Source organism: Leucoraja erinacea, chromosome 2 (assembly GCF_028641065.1).
Source record: "Leucoraja erinacea ecotype New England chromosome 2, Leri_hhj_1, whole genome shotgun sequence".
NCBI lineage: Eukaryota > Metazoa > Chordata > Chondrichthyes > Rajiformes > Rajidae > Leucoraja > Leucoraja erinaceus.
The window spans coordinates 103,990,987-104,015,400 of NC_073378.1; the positions used below are offsets into that span (position 1 = coordinate 103,990,987).

At 42.4% G+C, this 24,414-nt stretch overlaps 1 protein-coding gene across 1 annotated transcript in view; it reads left to right on the top strand.

Annotated features, from left to right (window-relative positions):
* The window catches only part of si:dkey-256h2.1 (uncharacterized protein LOC337520 homolog), a 151,453-nt gene that overhangs the window by 79,714 nt on the left and 47,325 nt on the right, over positions 1 to 24,414 (top strand). The window contains exons 7-9 of the mRNA XM_055649926.1: positions 5,878 to 6,046; positions 12,748 to 12,899; positions 21,981 to 22,102. Of these exons, the coding sequence (XP_055505901.1) occupies positions 5,878 to 6,046; positions 12,748 to 12,899; positions 21,981 to 22,102 (443 nt within the window). The remainder of the gene's footprint in view (positions 1 to 5,877; positions 6,047 to 12,747; positions 12,900 to 21,980; positions 22,103 to 24,414) is intronic.

The following is a 24,414-nucleotide window of genomic DNA, read 5'->3' on the forward strand; positions in this document are numbered from 1 at the left end:
GTCTTTTACGCAATGTAAAAGCTGTTATTTCTAATATCACTAATTGGACATTGTGTTTCTGGCGAGATGCCACATCATAACAACTTCCTGATAATTACATTTTCAAACATTCTGCCATAATTGATATCACTCTGGTCTTCTGCAGTGTTAGTATTTGATCCAAATGTTATTTTAAAATTAATAGTTTTATCTGGCAGACTGCCACTTAAGCTATTAACTGTATTTGCTGTATGTAACAACATCGGGTGAATAAAGTTGTTTTTAAAGGCACTACTCACATAAAGTTTCATATTGATTTTAACCTGCCAACCTTCAAAAAAAGTCAACCACACAATTCTTCTTAATTTCAGAAATATATAAGCTCACTGAATTCTTTGAAAGCTAAATACCCTTTTAACATGCTGCTTACTATGCTAGCCATTTGCAATGACAATACTGGCATTTACATAACAGAAAGTTGGCCAGGGACATCCTATCACACGTAAGATTAATCCAATCTGCCTTTTCCTAGTCCTCTGTAAAGTAAGTAGGTTGTCATTTGCAGTGCATTCAGACATTCACAACCAGCTCATTGATACTCTCTTGGTTTTCACCAAAGCTATTCAACTCCAGATATCATTTTGCTCCAAACAGAGACTAAGGGGTCGAGCTACTGGAGATGATGTGAAAAAAACAATCTTTAAACAGTTAGAGCTTTAAAATTGCTCCAGAATATTTATGCTATCCAAGACCAATTCAGTAGGGGTTGCATTCTGGAAAATGCCTCTTATTAAAAGATATTAAAAATGAACTCTGGAAGACTTATGATCATGCTTATTGGTCTATGAACCAATCGGATGCTGGTGTCATCAGCCTTTTAGAAGTAGTCTACTTGCAGTTTTGAGTACTTGCAAAATATCCTTCTTGGCCTAACAATGCATTCATGTGAAAATAAACCAGTTCTGATAGTTAATTTATTCTTCAGCAGTCCACCAGTTTGAGGATGACTTGCTTCCACTCTGGTTTTGTGAATTCTGAGATGGCTAATGAGAGCTATTTGGGAATGGCAGCTTCTTCAATAGATGGGGCAACGGGCGACTACTGGGGCAGGCAGGTGGGTGTGCTATGAGGTGTTACGCTTCTTCCACACTTATACACAGGCTTCCATATACTCCCAATGCATTGTCTTAAGATTCCCGATACCAATCGAATGCTCCGCCATTTTTAAAGGTCGCGGGCCAGAGTCAGTGGAGATATTGCACTTCTTCAAGAAGCTTTGAACACATCCTTGAATCTTTATCTCTGTCCACATGGGAATCTCCTCGTAGTCAGAGCTCAAAATTAAATATCTGCTTCGAGAGCCTTGTGCCAGGCTTGCAAATGGCATGGTCTTCCAAGCTGGGTGAGAGTAAATAGGGCCTCAGGGATGTTGTCCTGGGAGAGACACTGATGTCTTAAGTCTTGATCATCACAATATATACAGTATACTGATCCCTTTCTCTTTAAATCATCATAAATAGACACCACAATCATTTTATTCTTTGAAATGCATTGATGAAATCCTTTTGGCAATTCTATGAAGTCTTACAAAGCCTTTCACAATATTTGACCCAAATCCAAGTTTCAGCCCACCTGACAGAGTCATCACCTGTGTCCAATCACTTGACATCACTCCTGCTGTTTGAAACTTCAGTGAAGCTTTTATAACCTTTGAATTGACTTGTTCAACACATTCTTTGAGGACTTCCTTTTCCTATTCTCTGTCAATTTGAGAACGTTCAAAACGCTGCTGTCCTTATCCTAATTTTATTACTCAATCAAGAAGATGTGAGAATTGCTCTCAAGACCAGAAAATAATGCCCACTCTAACATTCTTTGCACAGTGACTTTCTTGGCTAGTTAACAGCAATCCACATTGCTTTGGGTGTGGGAATCACACGTATGCAGGAATGTTAGTGAAGCAAGATTACGTTCATTAGTGCTTACTGTTTAATTCCAGATTAGATTTGATAAAGTAGATACATCTCCCATCTTGTTCAGATATATCAAAGGATACTGTGGGAAGATAGAAAATAAATTGCAGGTGACTTGGCGAAGATATATGAATCATCATTAGACAAGGAGCTAGAAGACTGGAGGGTGGCTATTGTTGTGCCTCTTTTTGAGAAGGGCTTAAAAAAAAACCTGGGAACTTTAGACCAGTGATCCCAACATCTGTGGTAGGCTCGTTACTGCAGAGGATTCTGAGGGATAAGATATGTATGCATATGGATAGACAGGACTTGATTAGAATTGAATAGAGTAGAATGCCTTTTATTGTCATTCAAACAGCTTGGTTTGAACAAAATTGCATTTTCTCCAGTCTTCTGCCCCTGTCCCACTTAGGAAAGCCGAACGGAAACCTATGGTGACCTTGCGCCCCACCCAATGTTTCCATGAGTCGCCAGAGGTTTTGGTCACTCGCCTGGAAAGCCTTGACCGAAGCGTGAGCTGCATCTACCGACCAAAGATCCTACAGGATCTTTGCTACCGACCACACACACACTCACACACACACACACATACACACACAGCGAAGGTGGGGGCCAGGGACAGCGGAGGAGCGCTGTCTGCGCGATGAAGAGGAAGGTAAATGGCTGCCACAGAGCACGGTAAGTCCTTTAGAGAGCACGGGAGGGAGGGAGGAGAGAAGGGGAGAGGAGCACAGAGAAGGGGAGAGAGAAAAGGAGAAGAGAAGGGGAGAGAGAAGTGGGAAGAAGGGGAGAGAGAAGGGGGAAGAAGGGGGGAGAAGTGCAGAGAAGGGGGGAAGAAGTAGTGGAGACAGTTTTAAGAAGTTTAATAAAGTTAGCGGGCATTTTACCTTCCGGTGGGTCCTTCCCGGTCGTGAAACTCCAATGAGCCAATCAAAATGGCCAGTCGGCGAAGGAGATGGCCTTTGACTGCCTGTAAGTAAATAGCGACCCCACTCCACTGGCTTCGACCAAACGGCAACCTATTTTCAGTCAAGGCCGGTTTTGATTTTGTTGAAACAATCGAAGGAATATAGAAGAAGCCTCGACCACGAGGAAACCACTTTCGACCATTAGGGAGAGTGACCAAAACCTCCCGGAACCTCATGGAAACCTTGGGTGGGCCGCAAGGTCACCAGAGGTTTCCGTTCAGGTTTCCTAAGTGGGACAGGGGCATTACATTACAAAAAAACCCAAGACCCACACTTAACACAGTTTACATAAACATCCATCACAGTAAACTCCAACACCTCCTCACTGTGATGGAAGGCAAAGCCTTATCTCTTCCCTTTGTTCTTCTCCCGCGGTCCAGCAGTCCAACGGCAGCGTCGAGGCGAACGGGGGCTCACGATATGTTAAAGCCCCCGGCGGGCGATGGTAAGTCCTGTGGCCATCCCCCATTGGCCATCCCAATAAATCCCTCATTGCGGCCAATCACCGACCAGTTTCTCTGACTGAAGAAGAAGATGGCTTCCCCCAACACTTTGTCTCTGCTGTTTGCACCCAGGCAAAGAGACATTTCAGGTGCAGGTGTATGTGTGTGTGTGTGTGTGTTGAGGGGAGAGGGAGAGGGGGAGGGAGAGAGAGGGAGGGAGGGGTAGGGTGTGAGGGGGGGGGGGAGAGGGGAGAGGGGAGGGGGGATAGGGGGAGGGAGGGAGGGAACGGGGGATGGGGGGAGGGGGGGAGGAGAGAGAGGGAGGAGAGGGAAGGGGGGAGAGGGAAGGGAGAGATGGGGAGAGAGAGGGAGGAGAGAGAGAGAGGGAAGATGGGGAAGAGAGAGGGGATAGAGGGGAGACAGAGAGGGAGGGAAGAGAGAGGATAGAGGGGGGAGAGAGGGAGGGGAGGGGGAGAGAGGGGGATAGTGGGGAGAGAGGGGTGGAGGGAGGGAGAGAGAGGGGGGGAGAGAGAGAGGAGAGGAGGAGAGAGAGAGAGAGGGGGGAGGGAGGGAGGGGGGGGGGAGAGAGAGTGGGGGAGAAGAGAGAGAGAGGGGGGGGGGGGGGGAGTAGAGAGAGAGATTCCTTCCTTCCTTCCTTCCATCCAGACCATTAATGTTTCCCTAGGCCATGGGGAAACGTTGCTACCAAATGACTTTCAATGATAAACTTCTGGATAAATGCAAGAAAGCAGCTATGACATAATACACAATAAACTGTATTGCAAACACACAATAAACAAGTTATGCATTCTTGTACTCTTATATGGGTATGACCGCACATAAAAAACAAAAAAAAAATCAGCAAAATGGCACCGCGTAAAAATACTGATTTCCTCAGCAAAATACTGATTTTCAGGTACTAGAATACTGAAATGCTCTGACAAAACTTGGCAGCTCTGAATATATCGCGATATCGGCAAACTACTAAAAAAAAACCTTAACATCCAGGAGCTAAGGCGGGCCCCTGGACCCCACCCGTAATCTTCGGCGCCTGCATTCCATCAACCTGCACACTCAGACTAAGATTTTTCATTTTCAAATATTGGCAGGTATGACATTGGCCTTTGTCAGACTGTATTGAATATAGATGTCAGGATCTCATATTACAGTTGTACAAGATGTTGGTGACGTTGCATTTGCAGTATGTTCAGATTTGGTCACCCTGCCATAGGAAGGATGTTGTTAAGCTGGAAAGATTGCAGAGAAGACTTGCAAGGATGTTGCCATATAACCATATATAACCATATAACAATTACAGCACGGAAACAGGCCATCTCGACCCTTCTAGTCCGTGCCGAACACGCATTCTCCCCTAGTCCCATACACCTGCGTTCGGACCATAACCCTCCATACCTTTCCTGTCCATATAACTATCCAATTTATTTTTAAATGATAAAAACGAACCTGCCTCCACCACCTTCACTGGAAGCTCATTCCACACAGCCACCACTCTCTGAGTAAAGAAGTTCCCTCTCATGTTACCCCTAAACTTCTGTCCCTTAATTCTCAAGTCATGTCCCCTTGTTTGAACCTTCCCTATTCTCAGTGGGAAAAGCTTATCCACGTCAACTCTGTTGCCAAGATTTGAGGGACTGAGCGATAGGAAGAGAGTGTGCAGGCTGGGACTTTATTCCTTGAAGCGCAGGAGGATGAGGGGTTAGTTCTATAAGATCGTGAGAAGAAAAGATAGGGTCTTTTTCCCAGATTAGGGTAATTAAAAAAAAAAACAGAGCAGATAGGAATAAGGTGCGAGGGGAAAGATTTAATAGGAGCCAGAAGGGCAGTAGGAGCCGGAAGGGCAACTTCACACCTGACCCGAATCGTTGTTGATCCATTAATTCCACAGATGCTGCCGGACCCACTGAGTTACCCCAGCACTTTTTGCGTTTTGCTCAAGATTCCAGCAATCTCGTGTCTCCAATCATGCTCTGGTTCATAAACATCAGGTTTTTTTTACACAGGGTGCTGAAAAATACAGGGAAGTGTGACCAAATTATGGATACATTTTCTAGATGGAATACAAGAACTTTTAGTATGCCCTTTGTTTCATACTGGATTGTCCTAATCATATTTTCTAATATAGTACTGGTAGAGCAGAATAGCAAATGATACAGTTCATACCCTTGCCATCCTCAATTGTAGATGGAATTGTAGAGTTGGTGATTCAGCATCCTATCAGAAATTCCTCCCCTACCCAAGAAGTTTTTTTCAGAAATGTGCTGCTCCATTAAAGGAAAGGCTATAAACATGAATACTTGACAAAATCACAATAGAAAATTAAGAAAGAGGAGAAGCCTTGTGGCCACTTCTGAAAGGTTGCAATGGCATGATACAATTAAGGATAATTGATAGTAAGAGGCCAGAATAGGTATCTTGCATGACATTTGATGAGGTGGGTACTGCAAATATCTAAATGATAAATAAAATTGAAACATCTCCTTCTGCCTTTCACAGATATATTTTCATTTAACCATCTAGAACTTGATGTTTCATTGTCATGTCCTGGGACAACAGATGAAACGTGTGCACATTGGGATCACAGAATTGAACTTTACGTCTGTTGTAAAGAAAACAGTTCATTGTGCAACGCTGAACTGGGCAGATGGATTACACCATTCCGCAGGTAAACCAGTACTTAATATAAGAATCTAAGATAATAAATCAACATAATAGGCAATTATAGAATGAGCGTTTGGCACACAAGGATCCCTTGCTCACACTCTATCTAAATTGATACTTCCTCCTCAATTAAATGGCAAAAGATAGAAATTAGATAGCGAGGGGTGGAAATCAGGCAAATGACAAGATTGAGGGGAAAGGTTTATGCCTCTTCTGTGGGCTTGGGACTGAACCTTGGTTGGTCAGGAGCAAGCTCAGAGTTGGAGAGAAGGAGGCAGAGAATAACTTTGGAGGGTTGCACCCTGGCCTTATGAGTTGGTAAAATGGGTTAGAATAGGAGTGAGATCAGGAAATTGGGGAATAGTGCGTGTGAGGGCACAAGGTTCCAAACAAAGGATGCTTGGGAATTAATTTACAGGGTTGTTTCCAATGCTGCATTTTGAAGACATAGGTATCCCTGGAGTGCCAAACAACTAGTGCTCCAGATATAATTTGGTCTAAATTCCCACGCAAGGCTCCAAAGGGAGCTTTATCCAGGGAGTGATGTAGTCATATTTTGTGACTGATGTAGAAATCATTGTAGCTATATGAACAAGTCATGCCAAAGCTGCATAAAGGGAAAAAGGGTAACCAGTGAGATAATGAAGATAGAAAAGAAAGAAGGAAAATCCCTCAAGATTCAAAACAGTCAATTCTGTGAAGAGCCACAGGAGATGGGCAATCTCCTCAACAAGAATCTGTTTTTACTGTGGAAAAATACATAACTGGGGAACATGGGGCATTCAGTGGAAATGTCTTTGGAGCAGTCAGTATTACAGTCGAGGAGGTTTTGTACATCCTGAAGCATATGAAGGTAGACAAATCTCCCAGGTCTGAGCAGATAATTCTGAGGACACTGTGGGAAGCTAGAGAGGAAATTTCAGGTGCCCTGGCTGAAATTTAGGAATTCTCATTAAATACAGGAGAGGTGTCAGAAGACTCGAGCGTAGTAAATCTTATGCCCCTATTCAAGAAGGGTTCCATGGAAAAGCTTGGGAACTACAGGCCAGGGAGCCTAACATCTATGTTTGGAAAGGTACGAGCGTATTCTGAGGGATAAAATATATATGCATTTAGATGGACAAGGGCTGATTAGGGATAATCAGCATGGTTTTGTACATGGGAGGTCGTGTCTAATTAATCTGATTGAGTTTTTTGAAGATGTGAACAAAAAGGTTGAAGAGGGCAGAGCTGTAGACATTGGATATATGAATTTCAGCAAGGCATTCAACAAGATTCCACTTCGTAGGCTGCTCCAGAAGGTTGGAGCGCATGGGATCCAAGGAGAGATAGCTGATTGGATAGAAATTTGGCTTCATGGAAGGAAGCAGAGAGTTATGGTGGAGGTTGTCTTTCGGAATGGAGGCCTGTGCCTTGGGGCTTAGTACTGAGCCCATTGTTCTTTGTCCTCTGTATTCGTGATTTGGATGAGAACGTACGTACATGGCGTCACTGTATGACGTTGTCACTTGCGGGTGGAGCACCAAGGCAAATTCCTTGCATGTGAATACTTGGCCAATAACGTATTCATTCATTCATTCATTAGCAAGTTTGTAGATCACACTAAAGTGGGTGGTATTGTAAATAGTGAAGAGAGCTGTCAAATATTGAGAGTAGTGTAGATGGGGCATGTTGGTTGGTGTGGGCAAAGGGCCTGTTTCCACGCTGTATGACTTAAATTTCCAGAATTGTGCAAAAAGATTCAGAAATGTTTATTATCATGTTTCTCCTGACGGGGAAGGGGAATTGATTTTCAAACATTTAATACTGGGGAGAAAATCTGCTCTTTTCTAATACTTTTTAGCATTCCTGATTAGAATTTTAGTGAATTGTCACCATACACTTTTCATTTATATTATTTTTACTATAATGAATGATCAAAACTCTCCTACAGTGTTTGCACAAGTACATGACTTTGATACCAGGGCGGCACGGCGGCACAACGGTAGAGTTGCTGCCGTACAGCAAATGCAGTGCCAGAGACCCAGGTTCGATCCTGACTAGGGATGCTGTCTGTATGGAGTTTGTACGTTCTCCCTGTGATCTGCGTGGGTTTTCTCCAAGATGTTCGGTTTCCTCCCACACTCCAAAGATACACAGGTTTGTAGGTTAATTGGCTTGGTAAATGTAAAAATTGTCCTTAGTGGGTATAGAATAGTGTTAATGTGCAGGGATCGCTAGTCGGCGCGGACCCGATGAAAGGGCCTGTTTCCGCGCTGCATCTCTAAACTAAAAAACTAAACTAAACTTAATTTATTTGAACAAAAATGTTATCATATCCAAATCGGTAACTTTGCCAAAAAGAAATTGCTGGAGGCTTAACAACATCCTTCCTATAGCAGGCTGACCAAAACGTATTACTTTGCAAGCCAAAATAAAAGCAGATTAGCAAATTGAATGCAATTTGTTTCCAAGGAAACTGAGTTTTTGGAATATGACATTTAAAATCTGACAGTTTTGAAGATGTCTGAAACAGAATGAATCTGTCAACTATTTTTTCATGAAACCATTGCAGGGCTCTTTGGGATTACAAATGGGCTTTTTGTATATTTAGATGGAAGGATAATTTATTCCTGAAGCAAGAAGGACAAATTGAACTAACAGGGAGGTTCCAAATAGGGAAGTAATTAATCAATAAATTTAAAGTATAGAGAGGAGGGGACACAAGAATCTGCAGATGCTGAAATCTGGAGCCAAAAATAAGCTGCTGCAGGAACTCGGTGAATTTGGTAGCATTGCTGGAGGGAAAAGGACAGTTGACATTTTGGATTGAAACCCTTCACGTAGACTGATAAGGTACAGGGGTGATGGCCAATATAGAGCTTCAAGTTTCTTGGTGTAAATGTTTCCCACGCATCTTTTTTCTGTCGTGGATCAAACACATTGAAGCGACAGCCAATAAAACACACCAACATCTTCCTCAGGAGAGTGAGGAAGTTTAGTATTTCTCCACGACTCGTACACATCTACAGGTGCACTGTCGTAAGCATATTGTCGAATTGCGTCACAACTTGGTTGGGAATAGCTTTGATCAAGGCTGCAAGAAATTGCAGATTTGTGGATGTAGCCGGATCCATCACACAAACCAGACACCCCATTAATGGTTCCATCTACACTCCATGCTGTCTCGGGAAAGCAGTCGATATAATCAGGGATGGTTCCCACTCAGGTCAGTGCTTCTTTCTGCTCCCGTCAGGCAAAAGGTATAGAAGCTTGAAAGAGCAAACAGCTTCTTTCCCTCTATTATCAGATTTCAAACGGTCCTTTCATTGGACATGGTACGGTCCCAATTTTCCAACCAACTTTATGCAGCCATTGGCTTTTTCACTGGAACAATGACACTAAATGTTGTGGGCGGCACAGTGGGAGCAGTGGTTGAGTTGCTGCCCCACAGTGCCACAGACCCAGGTTCAATCCTGACCACAGATGCTGTCTGTATGGAAGTTGAATGTTCTCTCTGTGACGTGTGGGTTTTCTCCAGGTGCAGCGGTTTCCTCCCATATTCCAAACGTGTACAGGTTTGTAGGTTAATTGGATTCTGTAAATTGTAAATTTTGTGAGTAGGATAATGCAGGTGTGTGGGGTGATTTCTGGTTGGCACGGACTCGGAAGGCAAAGGGCCTGTTTCCACACTATCTCAAAAGTCTAACGTAAAACTATATTCTGCACTCTGGAATCTTTTCTCCTCACTCTACTTTTTGTAATTGTGTTTGGCTTGATTGGAGTATTATCTGACTTAATTGGATAGCATGCAAACAAAAGCTTTTTACTGTACCTCGATACATGTGATAATAATAAAACTAAACCTAAAGTGGTGCAGGGAAGGGGTGGAGCAAGAGCTGGCAAGCGATTGGTGAAGAAGGGTCTTGACCAGAAACGTCACATTCCTTCTATCCAGAAGTGCTGGCTGACCTGCTGATTTACTCCAGCATTTCGTGTCTATAAGCCATAGGTGAATCCAGGTGAAGGGTTGTTGATTGAGAGAAGGGAAATCTGCAATGTTGCATCCTTCTGTTTTTAGTTTTAATTTTAGTTCCGCGCCGACCTGCGATCCCTGCACAGTAACACGATCCACCACACACTAGGGACAATGTTTACATTTACCAAGCCAATTAACCAACAAACCTGTACGTCTGGAGTGTGGGAGGAAACCGAAGATCTTGGAGAAAACTCACGCAGGTCACGGGGAGAACGTACAAACTCCGTCCAGCACCTGTAGTCTGGATCGAACCCGGCTGTAAGCGATGTAAGGCAGCAACTCTTATCACTGCACAACCATGCTGCCCAGATGTATTCATTTAAAGTAGAGCTTGTTCCACCAATTCCATCGTTATCTATAAACATTGGATAGGACCAGCGCTATCTGTTTTTATTACATTTGAAACTTTGAAGTATTGACAAACATTCTATACAGAACATAGATGGAAATGCTGGAAGAACTCAACCATTCAAGTAGCTTCTGTGGAAAGAGAAATTGGTTCTTGTTTCAAGTTACAGAGCCTTTGTCAGAACTGAGAAGCTGGTCAAGATGACAGAAAAGATGGGGGAGTGCAATAATCTGCCAAACCTATCTCATGTCCTCTTTTTGCCCTCATGATTTCCCTCATTGCTTGCCTTGTACTTTGCAAGGAATTAGCTTGATCCTGGCTGCCTCTACCCGACATATGCTTATGCCATTTTTATGACCAGAACATCAATATCTGTTGTCATCCAGGATTCCCTTAACCTCGCCCTTCACTTGCACAGGAACGTACTGGTCCAGAACTCACTCCATCTCACTTGTAAAATCCTCCCACTTGCCAGATATCCCTTTCCTGCAAACAGCCTCTCCCAACCAACCTTTGCAAGTTCTTTTCAATGCCATCAAAATTAGCTTTGTCCCAATTTATGGGCAAATAACTTTGCTGTTAGCCATGTAGCATCTGGATAAACAGGGTCTGATTAGGAACAGTCAACATGGATTTGTGCCTGGAAGGTCATGTTTGACTAATCGTCTTGAATTTTTTGAAGAAGTTACTCGGGAAATTGATGAGGGTAAAGCAGTGGATGTTGTATACATGGACTTCAGTAAGGCCTTTGACAAGGTTCCTCACGGAAGGTTGGTTAAGAAGGTTCAATGGTTGGGGATTAATGGAGGAGTAGCAAGATGGATTCAACAGTGGCTGAATGGGAGATGCCAGAGAGTAATGGTGGATGGTTGTTTGTCAGGTTGGAGGCCAGTGACTAGTGGGGTGCCACAGGGATCCGTGTTGGGTCCACTGTTGTTTGTCATGCACATCAATGATCTGGATGATGGTGTGGTAAATTGGATTAGTAAGTATGCAGATGATAAAAAGATAGGTGGGGTTGTGGATAATGAAGTAGATTTTCAAAGTCTACAGAGAGATTTATGCCAGTTGGAAGAGTGGGCTGAAAGATGGCAGATGGAGTTTAATGCTGATAAGTGTGTGGTGCTACATCTTGGCAGGACAAATCAAAATAGGACGTACATGGTAAATGGTAGGGAATTGAAGAATGCAGGTGAACAGAGGAATCTGGGAATAACTGTGCACTGTTCCCTGAAAGTGGAATCTCATGTGGATAGGGTGGTAAAGAAAGCTTTTGGTGTGCTGGCCTTTATAAATCAGAGCATCGAGTATAGAAGTTGGGATGTAATGTTAAAATTGTACAAGGCATTGGTGAGGCCAATTTTGGAGTATGGTGTACAATTTTGGTCGCCTAATTATAGGAAGGATGTCAACAAAATAGAGAGAGCACAGAGGAGATTTACTAGGATGTTGCCTGGGTTTCAGCAACTAAGTCACAGAGAAAGGTTGAACAAGTTAGGGCTTTATTCTTTGGAGCGCAGAAGGTTAAGGGGGGGACTTGATAGAGGTCTTTAAAATGATGAGAGGGATAGAGTTGACATGGATAAGCTTTTCCCACTGAGAGTAGGGAAGATTCAAACAAGGAGACATGACTTGAGAATTAAGGGACAGAAGTTTAGGAGTAACATGAGGGGGAACTTCTTTACTCAGAGAGTGGTGGCTGTGTGGAATGAGCTTCCAGTGAAGGTGGTGGAGGCAGGTTTGTTTTTATCATTTAAAAATAAATTGGATAGTTATATGGACGGGAAAGGTATGGAGGGTTATGGTCTGAACGCAGGTGTATGGGAGTAGGGGAGAATATGTGTTCGGCACGGACTAGAAGGGTCGAGATGGCCTGTTTCCGTGCTGTAATTGTTATATGGTTATATGGTTTATATGTGCATTAATAACACGGATATGAATAGAGTTTGTAGATGATACAAACATTGGTGATGGTAATACTGACTCTGAAGTGAATATTCCTGGTTTATAGGTATTGATCAGTGAGCAAGTTGGGTGAAAGATGGAGTTGGAGGGAGAGGTTGGTGACAGAGGGGTTGTTAGATTAGAAAGCCACATCCAGAATATTCAATTTGTAAATTATCCATCTGATAATATGCTGCAAATACATGCTGGGAATTATTTTAGACGTTTCTCAGATTTATTCTCATTCATCCATAATTTCAGCAAGTGTGGGTCAGAGTTGTATATTGACATCTTCAATCCTTATATAAAGGTGAGTAGCTATTTCTTATTTTTTCGCCCACTTATTTTCCCTTTGCCATAAAGGTTACACTCATCTTCAACCTTATAATTACAGACGCATTGGCCATTGGTTAACAGATGTCTCACCACTTCTACCCATGCTTAATGCTAGAAAGTGCACATTCACAATGAAGACCGTGCCATGGGCCATGCCCTGGAAGCCATCGCTAAACCTTCGTTTCACTATAGCAGGCCAGATAATAACAGGTAGGAAACAACTGCATTTCATTTATGTTTAATGTATTTGTTACTCAGGATAAAGCAAATAATATCAAAAATGTTAATTCTTATTTTATTATACTTTGTAAAGGAATCAGCATATGTAGGAAAGAATGAAGTATTTAACAGGAGGCATCTCATGTATTGAAAGATCGAATAATGTGTTGGAAGCCAAAATAATGCATAGGTCATGCTTCGTCACCATACTGTGAGAATAAGAAAGAGAGAAAAATGGCCAATTGAAATAGTATATTAGAAATTTCAATCAGGCAAATTTAAAGTGACATTATCCATGTAGCTTGTTTAAGAAGGAACTGCAGATGCTGGAAAAATCGAAGGTAGACAAAAATGCTGGAGAAACTCAGCGGGTGAGACAGCATGAGTCTCTCCAGCGTTTTTGTCCATTTGATTTTAAATTCATTGGTAATTGTAACAAATGATTGCTTTGTAATGCAATGTCACTCTGTTTTACTTGTATGCGACTGGCACATGTCAATTATTAAGAATCTGTATTTTGAAATTTTGTCCAAATCCTACTGATTTTTTTATTCATTAATATGAACATATGGCAACTGCTTGCAGGAAGATTGTTCCCGATGTTAGGGAAGTCCAGGACAAGGGGGTCACAGCTTAAGGATAAGGGGGAAATCCTTTAAAACTGGGATGAGAAGAACATTTTTCACACAGAGTGGTGAATCTCTGGAACTCTCTGCCACAGAGGGTAGTTGAGGCCAGTTCATTGGCTATATTTAAGAGGGAGTTAGATGTTGCCCTTGTGGCTAAGGGGATCAGGGGGTATGGAGAGAAGGCAGGAACGGGATACTGAGTTGGATGATCAGCCATGATCATATTGAATGGCGGTGCAGGCTCGAAGGGCCGAATGGCCTACTCCTGCACCTAATTTCTATGTTTCTATAATGGAAGTGCTTTCAACTATGTCAAGGAAATAACAAGCAAAATGTATTTTATTACTGGTAAATGGCCTTGATCTCAGAAAAGGTCAAGAAATTGGATCAAACTATAGATATCAAGTACCTTGAGCAGTATAGGAACCAGCCCTTCGGCTCAACTTGCCATACTGACTAAGTTGCTTATCTGAGCTACTCCCATTTGCCTGTGTTTCCATATCCATCTAAACTGATCCTATCCATAGCTCCATCCAAATGTCTTTCACATGTTATAATTGCCTGTACCAGTTCCCCTGGCAGCTCATCCATATGCAGGTATAGATTGATGTATATCCTATTAGATTGATTTTGTGGTCTGCTGCAGCCTGACATATAGTACATCATGATAGGAAGAATGAGCAAAATAAGAATGGGGAGTAGTTTTAAGGACAGATATGGGCTTGAGAGTGACTGCATGCGGAAAGGTGATGCAGTACAGAAATAGTAAGCTGCTTGTCTGCGAATTCAGTTCACGCTATGGAAGTGAATTTAGAAGGGGATATTTTAAATTGACAATGCAACAAAAACATTTGGTAGGATGTTTAAATACCAATTGGTGTACAATTGCAAAGACCCCTGAAAATGGCACAGGTGTTGATACAATAGTGTAGAACATTGCTTAGGTCACAGCTAGAAGACTGGGTGTAGTTTTAGTTGCCACAATGTGATTGCAATGGAGAGGGTTCAGAAGAGATGTTAACTGGAAGATTTCAGTCAAGAGGAGGGACTGGACAGGCTGGGGTTGGTTTCTTTGGAGCAGAGGACACTGGTTGGGATACCTATTAGAGATGCCCAAAATAATAATAATAATAATATCTTTTATTGCCATTGCACATAAGCGCAAACACATAAATTATAAGGCATAGTGTAGAGTCCTAATGACAGTGGTGTTCACGAACAGAGGGCATTTTAAATGCAGAGTAAGAGGTTTTCAGGAGATCTGGAGAAGGTCAGAACTGGATATTCCCTAGGACATTGAGGGACGTTAGTGTAGAAATAGCAGGGGCTATGACAGAAATATTTCAAATATCATTAGAAACGGGAATGGTGCCGGAGGATTGGCGTACTGCGCATGTTGTTCCATTGTTTAAAAAGGATTCTAAGAGTAAACCTAGCAATTAGAGACAGAAACCTGTTAGTTTGTCATCAGTGGTGGGCAGATTAATGGAAAGGATATTTAAAGATAATATATATAATCTTCTGGATAAACAGGGTCTGATTAGGAACAGTCAACATGGATTTGTGCCTGGAAGGTCATGTTTGACTAATCTTCTTGAATTCTTTGAAGAGGTTACTAGGAAAATTGATGAGGGTAAAGTGGTGGATGTTGTCTACATGAACTTCAGTAAGGCCTTTGACAATGTTCCACATGGAAGGTTGGTTAGGAAGGTTCAATTGTTGGGTATTAATGGTGGAGTAGCAAGATGGATTCAACAGTGGCTGAATGGGAGATATCAGTGAGTAATGGTGGATGGCTGCTTGTCAGGTCGGAGGCCGGTGACTAGTGGGGTGCCTCAGGGATCTGTGTTGGGTCCACTGTTGTTTATCATATACATCAATGATCTGGATGATGGTGTGGTAAATTGGATTAGTAAGTATGCAGATGATACTAAAATAGGTGGTGTTGTGGATAATGAAGTAGATTTTCAAAGTCTACAGAGAGATTTAGGCCAGTTGGAAGAGTGGGCTGAAAGATGGCAGATGGAGTTTAATGCTGATAAGTGTGAGGTGCTATATCTTGGCAGGACGAATCAAAATAGACGTATATGGTAAATGGTAGCGAATTGAGGAATGCAGTTGAACAGAGGGATCTAGGAATAACTGTGCATAGTTCCCTGAAAGTGGAATCTCATGTAGATAGGGTGGTAAAGAAAGCTTTTGGTGTGCTGGCCTTCATAAATCAGATCATTGAGTATAGAAGTTGGGATGTAATGTTAAAATTGTACAAGGCATTGGTGAGGCCAATTCTGTAGTATGGTGTACAATTTTGGTTGCCAAATTATAGGAAAGCTGTCAACAAAATAGAGAGAGTAAAGAGGAGATTTACTAGAAAGTTGCCTGGGTTTCAGCACCTAAGTTACAGAAAAAGATTGAACAAGATAGGTCTTTATTCTTTGGAGCGCAGAAGGTTAGGGGGGGACTTGATAGAGGTCTTTAAAATGATGAGAGGGATAGACAGAGTTGACGTAGATAAGCTTTTTCCATTGAGAGTAGGGAAGATTCAAACATGATTTGAGAATTAAGGGACACAAGTTTAGGGCTAACATGAGGGGGAAACCTCTTTACTCAGACTGTGGTAGCTGTGTGGAATGAATTTCCAGTGGAAGTGGTGGAGGCAGGGTTGATTTTATAATTTTAAAATAAATTGGATAGGTATATGGACGGGAAAGGAATAGAGGGTTATGGTCTGAGTGCAGGTAGATAGGACTAGGTGAGAGTAAGTGTTCGGCACGGACATGAAGGGCCGAGATGGCCTGTTTCCGTGCTGTAATTGTTATATGGTTATAACCTCATCACCCAGAGAGTGGGTGTAATCTGGAATAATTAAGTCAAGTCAAGAGTTTATTGTCATGATTGCCCAGATAGGACAATGACATTCTTGCTTGCTGCAGCACAACACAGTATTGTAAGCATAAATACAGAATAGTTCAGTGTGTCTATATAGCATAGACCATATATACACACATAAATAAACAGATAAAGTGCAATAGGCTGTGTGAAAGATACATATTCTAGATGCGCTGTGATGCATCCTCAGTGATGTGACCTGGGGTCATTGGGTGTTTTGGGTCTCACAACATCAGACACCCTCGCCCAGGCAACCAGCCGGGTTTGGTCAGGCCCCGACTTGCGTCCCAGCAGTAACTGGCCACGGATCAGCCCTCTTAATTCAGCCACCTAGTGGCGTTCTCAGCGGCTTCGTATCCTGGCCTACATAGGCTGATTATAGTTCAGAGTTTGTTTGATGGTTTAATAGCCTGATGGCTGTGGGGAAGAAGCTGTTCCTGAACCTGGATGTGCCAGATTTCAGGCTCCTGTACCTCCTACCTGATGGCAGCGGAAAGATGAGTGTGTGGCCAGGATGGTGTGGGTCCTTGTTGGCTGCCTTTTTGAGACAGCGACTGCGATAGATCCCTTCGATGGTGGAGAGGTCAGAGCCGATGATGGACTGGGCAGTGGTCACAACTTTCTGCATTCTTTTCCTTTCCTGGACGCTCACATGCTGGACCAACCCACGATGCAACCAGTCAGCATGCTCTCTACTGTGCACCTGTAGAAGTTCGAGAGAGTCCTCTTTGACATACCAACTCTCCGTAATCTTCTCGGGAAGTAGAGGCACTGATGTGCTTTCTTTATAATTGCATCAGTGTGCTGGGACCAGGAAGGATCTTCGGAAATATGCACGCCGAGGAATTTAAAGTGCTTGATCCTTTCCATAAACGGGATTGTGGGTTCCTATCCTACCCCTTCCAAAGACCACAATCAGTTCCTTGGTTTTGCTGGAGTTGAGAGCCAGGTTATTGTGCTGGCACCATTTGGTCAAATCGATTGATGTCACTTCTATATTCTGACGGTCACCATCAGTGATTTGTCTCACAACAGTGGTGTCATCGGCGAACTTGATGATGGAGTTTGCACTATGTCCAGCTGCACAGTCATGAGTATAGAGTGAGTACAGCGGGGGGCTGAGCACGCACCCTTGAGGTGCTCCCGTGCTGATTTGTTATCGAGGATGACACATTTCCACCAATATAGACAGACTGTGGTCTGTGGATGAGGAAGTCGAGGATCCAATTGCAGAGGGATTCGCAGAGACCCAGATCTGAGAGTTTGGTAACCTGCTTGGAGGGGATTATGGTGTTAAATGCTGAGCTGTAGTCAATGAATAACAGCCTGACATACGAGTTTCTGTTGTCCAAGTGGTCCAGAGCAGAGTGGAGAGCCATTGAGATCGCATCCACCGCTGATCTTTTGTGGCGATAAGCGAACTGCAGTGGGTCCAGGTTCTTGACGAGGTAGGAGTTGATTTGTTCCATGATCAACCTCTCAAAGCACTTCATCAATATCAATATCAATATCAATAAAAATGCATTTCGTTGTCTCTGTACTGTACACTGACAATGACAATTAAAATTGAATCTGAATCTGAATCACCACAGACGTTAGTGCCACAGGTCGATAGTCATTGAGGCACGTCACCTTACTCTCTTGGGCACCGGTATCATTGATGCCCTTTTAATGCGGGTGGGAACCTCAGACCTCAGAAGTGAGAGGTTGAAAATGTCCGTAAAACCTCCAGCCAGTTGGTCCGCAGAAGTTTTTAGAACACGGCCAGGTATACCATCAGGTCCAGGCACTTTCCGAGGGTCACCCCCCCTGAAGGATCTTCTGATGTCAGCCTCTGTTATTGTGATTGAAATACCATCACAGCGAATGGGGGCTCGGGAAGGCATATCGGTATTCTCCCTATCAAAGCGTGCGTAAAACACATTGAGCTTGTCTTATGCCTGAGAAGACGGTGGAGGCAGGTACTTGTACAACATATAAGAAGTATCTGAACAAGCACTTGAATTGCCAAGACATAATAGGCTATGAACCAATTGTTGATAAATTCGATGAATATAAAGAAGTATCTGATGGTCGGTGTGGCCATGGTGAGACAAAGAACCATTTCGGCCCTATATGACTCTAGGCAGACAGAATGGTGAGTTTCCTCTGATTGAGCACAGTTTGAAGTATCTTGATATTTGCAATATCTTAGGCAATAAAATAATGAATATATAAAAAGACAGGGATGGTAATATATTCCTCATGAACGTTGAAATGAAACACATTCATTGCTGTCACTGCAACACCATAATTTTTCTTAAAGATTTTTATAACAAAATAGGAACCCATTATCTTTGTTTATGGAAAACAGATTGTTTTGTCGCCTTGTCTGGCAAACATTTCCAGTTACTCTTACTTAAATACATACAAGTACTGCCTTTTAAAAGTACTTAGCATAGATAATACTTCTTGCATTGCAATATCAATAAAAATGGCAACATTTACTGACACAGTCAAGTCAAGCCTAGAAAATAAGGTAGGAATTTTGGAATGGGTAAACAATGGCTTTGAAAAGAGTTTAGAGGTTATGAAACAAAATTAAAGCACAATGGATTGGAGGTTATATGAGCAGAATTCGGCCATTCGGCCCATTGAGTCTACTCTGCCATTCAATTATGTCTGATCTATATTTCTCTCTCAACCCTTCTCCTGCCTTCTTCCTATAACCTTTGATACCTTTATTAATCAAGAACCTATGAATCTCCGCTTTAAAAATATCCGAACACTATGCCTCCACAGCAGTCTGTGGCAAGGAATTCCACAGAATCACCACGTTCTGACTAAAGAAATTCTTCCTCATCTCCTTTCTAAAGATACATTCTTTGATTCTGATGCTGTACCCTCTGGTCCTAGACTCTTCCACTAGTGGAAACACCTTTTCACATCCACTCTATCCAAGGCATTCACTATTCAGAAAGTTTCAATGAGGTCCCCAGTCATCTAAACACCACCGAGTCCAGGCCCAGAGCAATCAAACGCTCATCATACGTTAATAGGACTTTATCACAGATTTGTATTGAATACAAACAAAATAACTAAATTAAGGTGAGATTGCAAATCTTTGATGTCGAGCACCAAAATGTGGCACTAATGAGCCATGGTAAACCTGAAATCAGTGAAAATTGGGGAAATAGTTTAGGTCAAACCCAGTGACAATGTTGGGTGTGGTTCCCGTTGATCAATCTTCTCAACCACAGTGGGTCACTATGTTTTAACACCGTCATCTAAGCATATTCATCAATAGCTGTCATTTCATCACAAGGAAAGGCATGGAGATATAATATTGATTTCCATTTTCAGCTTCTCAGTTAATTAAGCTGAACTTTCTTGCATGTTGCACCAATATTTAGACACGGCCTGTAATATGTTGCCACCCAACGAGCAGCTTAAACAAGAGAGAGTCTGACCTTTCATTGGTATTCAATGGCATTGACGTCATTGAGTCTCTCTCCTCCCCATGGCCACCGTCATCATCCAGAAATGATAATAGGATCAGCCATGGTATCCCTATAGGAGCAAGTTGGGCATTACAGTAGGTGTTCAGTTACTCACCTCCTGAAAGTGTTCTTTCTCACCATCGACAAGTCATGTCTTAAGTATGATGGAGTACATCCACCCGCAAGAACAAATACAGCTGCAGGAACATTCTAGAAGTCAAACACTATGCAGAATAAATCAGCCCTCTCCACTGAGACCCTAGCACTGAGCTTTCATGCCATCTATTACCAGCTTACCTTCACCAGCTGGGTGCACTGTCTACAAAATGCACTGCAACAACTCGTCAAGCTTTTGCCAGCACCTGCTAAACTGGTCATAAAGAACATGCTGAAAGCCCTCAGAAATGTAGGTAGGATCTGTGGAAAGAAAACAAGGATCTTTGACCTGAAATATTCAGTCTGTTTATCTTTCCACAGGTATTACTGAGTGCTTCTAGCATTTTCTATTTTGTTTGCAGATTTCCAGTATCTCTGGGGGTTTTTGATTTTTCTTCTCACCCAAAAAGCTTCCCCACCTAGAAACAAATGAGAGGGAGCTCCACTGGCAGCAAACACAAACCAAATTACACTCCATTCAGACTTGGGAAAATATCATTGTTGGGTCAAATGTTTGAACTCCTAACCGGACAGCATTGTGAAAGAAACTCCACCACAATGTAGCAGCTATTCAATAAGTTAATGAACTATACACGCAGCCAAGGTTTGCAAGTCCATCGTCCTGTAAATAAACAACAAAGAAGCAACAACTTTATACTTGAAAACATGAAAATTATTCATACCATTTTCTGGATTGAAATAATTGCTAATAAAAAAAAGGATACATTTTCACGTGGGTCAAATCAAGACTGAACTGTGGTTTTGCTCTTTTTCTGCCCTCCCTTCCTCTAGTTTCACTTGCTTCATTCGTTGTTGGGTGTGTAATACTATGTATGGCCCTGTTGTTATTAACCAACGCTAAGTGAAAAACATGGATTAAATCTTGACAGTAAGAGCTTTATTTAGTCTGCCATTGCTGATTTCCATTTTAACTACTTGAAATCAATGGAAATAATTTGAGATATGAATCACTTGCAGGCAGAGGAGATTAGTTTAACTTGCCTTCGTGTTCAGCCTCGGTGTTGTAGGTCATAGGGCCTGTTCCGATGCTGTACTGTTCTATATGAGTAATGGAAAGACAGGTAATCTATTCACCTGTTTTTAGAATTAATAATGAATTTTCTATATTTTAAGTTTTTTTTTCCCCAAATGAACTCATTAATTATTTATAATACTTTAAAGGTAAAAAGCTTTGTCTTTTGACCATTAAAGGTGATTATGTTCATGAGTATTGGCTATCCATTATACTTAACGCCTGACAGTTGGTTCAATTAAAGTTAATTTAATAGGCACAAGATGCATATATTCCTGCTGTATTTCAACTATTAATCACATCCACTTTTGTACATTTTGTCTACCATTCTAGATAAACTATGAGGACATTGTTGTCCATGTTACACATGAAATCTCTGTATCTCAAAAAATGTAATGTCATTATTAATGCTGATTTTAAAATATGGTGAAATGGAAGTTTGTATTTGATGATCATTATTCATCGTTAAAATACCCCTTTTTGATTGCCCATATTTAACAGTTGTGTTTTGGCTCCTTATGATGTTGCTGAATGAAATACCTCAAACATATTCACTGCTAATATGGCCAGTGTTAAAATTGAGGCTGTTGTGCTGTTGAGGAAAATCAAAAATCTGCATTAGTAATTAAAATCTGCAAAAATAATATAAACGGCTGTTTTCGTCACAATAACTAATGGATGCGTGAGACCCCTGATATACTGCTAAATAAATATATTCAAGTCAGGGAATTGCTCGAAATGAAATACAAATTTTAATCAGATATGCAGTTATAAATACAATAAATTATTAGTGAATCTTCTTAGCAATATTACATTATTTATTCTAGCTATAAATAACTGAATTTCTATATACTTTGACACAATGTATATATTTTTTGTTTTCTAGGCTACAATTCAATACTGCATCCCTTTCACCTATTGCGGCTTTTCACCGGTGGCATTTTTAACATTAATTACAACAAGAAGTATCAGCCTTTTAAATTCATTGTGCCACCCTCTACCAAGAAGGTAAAGAAAATTCGAACATTTGTACTTAACTGTGATGATATGTGGCAGAACTATGTACATTAACTCAAATGTTTGGAATATTGGAACCATAGGAAGTGGTACAGATGGGTAGTGTTATATTACATTGCTCAGTGATGGATCATTTCAGGTCTGTTGTGCAATTCTAAATACTAAAAAGTAAAGGCCCTGTCACACTTGGGTGTTATTTGAGCATCATTTCCACGACATCATTTACGCCGCACGACGCGACATCATTTACGTGTCACGCGTGCGTCGCACATGGCATGCATTATGCGCGCATGGCGCGTGGTGAGACGTGGTGGCGTAGGCATGATGCGCAGTCACGCGTGGCGCCCCAGGATTTTGGGATTCACAAGATCTTTGCGCGCGAACCTGCGTGACGTGCAAATGACGCCCAAGTGGGATAGGCCCTTAAGTTTACAATTTTGTTATGAAAGGGATATGGGATGTCCAGTAACCCATTAGCTCATGGGTAACCCAAACACGAGTGAAATATGTCTGTCAGTGCATTTTATTAAGTGATCACTGCATTAACATAATATCCAGGGTCCTCAACCTATAAGCATCAATGGGAATAATGATGCATTTCTTGCACACTGCATACATTCAAAATTACACAGTTCAGGGCTCTCACTTAACTTTTTTTCTCTGTTTCCAGCTGGGCAAATTTTAATTCACGGTAAACGCAAGAGTTATTACGGATATCGCACTGGCCACTACGTCCATATAATGTTGCTATGTTCAACCACAAGTGTACAAGTCACTCTTGGAGAAATTCAAGCTTGCTTGAAAAATTCAAGCTTGCTTGAATTTTCTCCCGAGTCACCAAGCTACACGAGTACCTGCCGTTAGCGCCACGGTGGTCCACGGTGGTCCACGAATGCCGTACGGGTATCGCACGAGGTTCCCACGATGTTCAACTCTGGTTAACTCTTGCGTCAAGTTGCCCCGTGAGAATGGCCTATAAAGAAGGATCTCTACCCGAAACGCCACCATATTACTTCTATCCAGAGATGCTGGCTATTCCATGCAGTTCCCCAGCACAATTAAAACATGGAATAATCTTCACCCTACCATACTTACCCAACCAGACACAACTAAATTTAAGGTAGCTCTTTTTTCCCCAAGAACCCTTTTTTTTGCTTGTCCAAGTGTCAAGAGTCAATAGAGTTTTATTGTCATGTGTCCCAGATAGGACAATGAAATTCTTGCTTGCTGCAGCACAACAGAATATGTAAACATAATACACAACTGGAGATAAAAGTTCAGTGTGTTTATATACCATAGGTTATATATACACAATAAACAAACAGATAAAGTGCAATAGGCTGTTATTGTTCAGAGTTTGGAGTTTGGTGGTGGACCCTCCACCACCTCCAGTTTAAATTCCATTTGGAATATCTTTGGAGGACCAGGAAACCAAGAACCAAGAATTACTTCAGCTCCAGGGAGTGATTCTGCGTTGGTTTTCAGTGGTCACGGCGAGGCAGCGATCGGACAGCAATGGCGGCCGGATCTCCCACAATGCCAAGGGAGGGAGAAAGTGCCCGGCGCCGACCAGTTGCCGTGGCAGTGCGCATGTGCAGGGCGGCCGATGATGTGCTGGCCGTGGTTGTGTGCATGTGCAGGGGGAAGATGTGCTGGCCGTGGCAGTGCGCATGTGCAGCGCGGCCGGCCGTGCCGGCAGGTGAGGAGTAGCCGGAGAGCGGAGACCCGGCGGAGACGGAGAGTGACAGAGAGAGAGAGATAGAGAGGGGGGCCCACTCAGAGTTGAACGGCAGGTGTCCTGGGTGTTTGCCAAGCCGGGTAAAATGACATGACTTTTAGGTTGCCCGGCAGGACTTTAGGTGGCCATCAGCATCCGGGCAACAGTTAATTTCGAGCCCTGCAGTTGCAAAGAGGGAGAGCAGATGCAGTCACCATCATTGTTATGCTCTGGCTTCCCTCTCCTCACTCATTCTCAATACATGCTGTCCATCAATATATGAACATAGGTTTTAAATCACTTAGAATATATAAATATCACACACAAACACACACAGAGCTTTGGAGGCTCACTCCAGCGCTAAACTGTTCAATTCAGTTGTGTTCAAATGCCTCCTTAATGCAGGTACAAGAGAGCTCTCAGCCTCTTTCCTCCAGTCTTTCCATCACCTTTGGAAACTTTTATTGCTGTTTATCACATTCCAGCCACAACCACTGCACCAACCGCTCCTGGGCCTCCGTGGAACAAAGCCCCGCGCTCTGTTTTTAAACTTACCGCCCGGACGCTGCACCAGCCGCTCCAACCG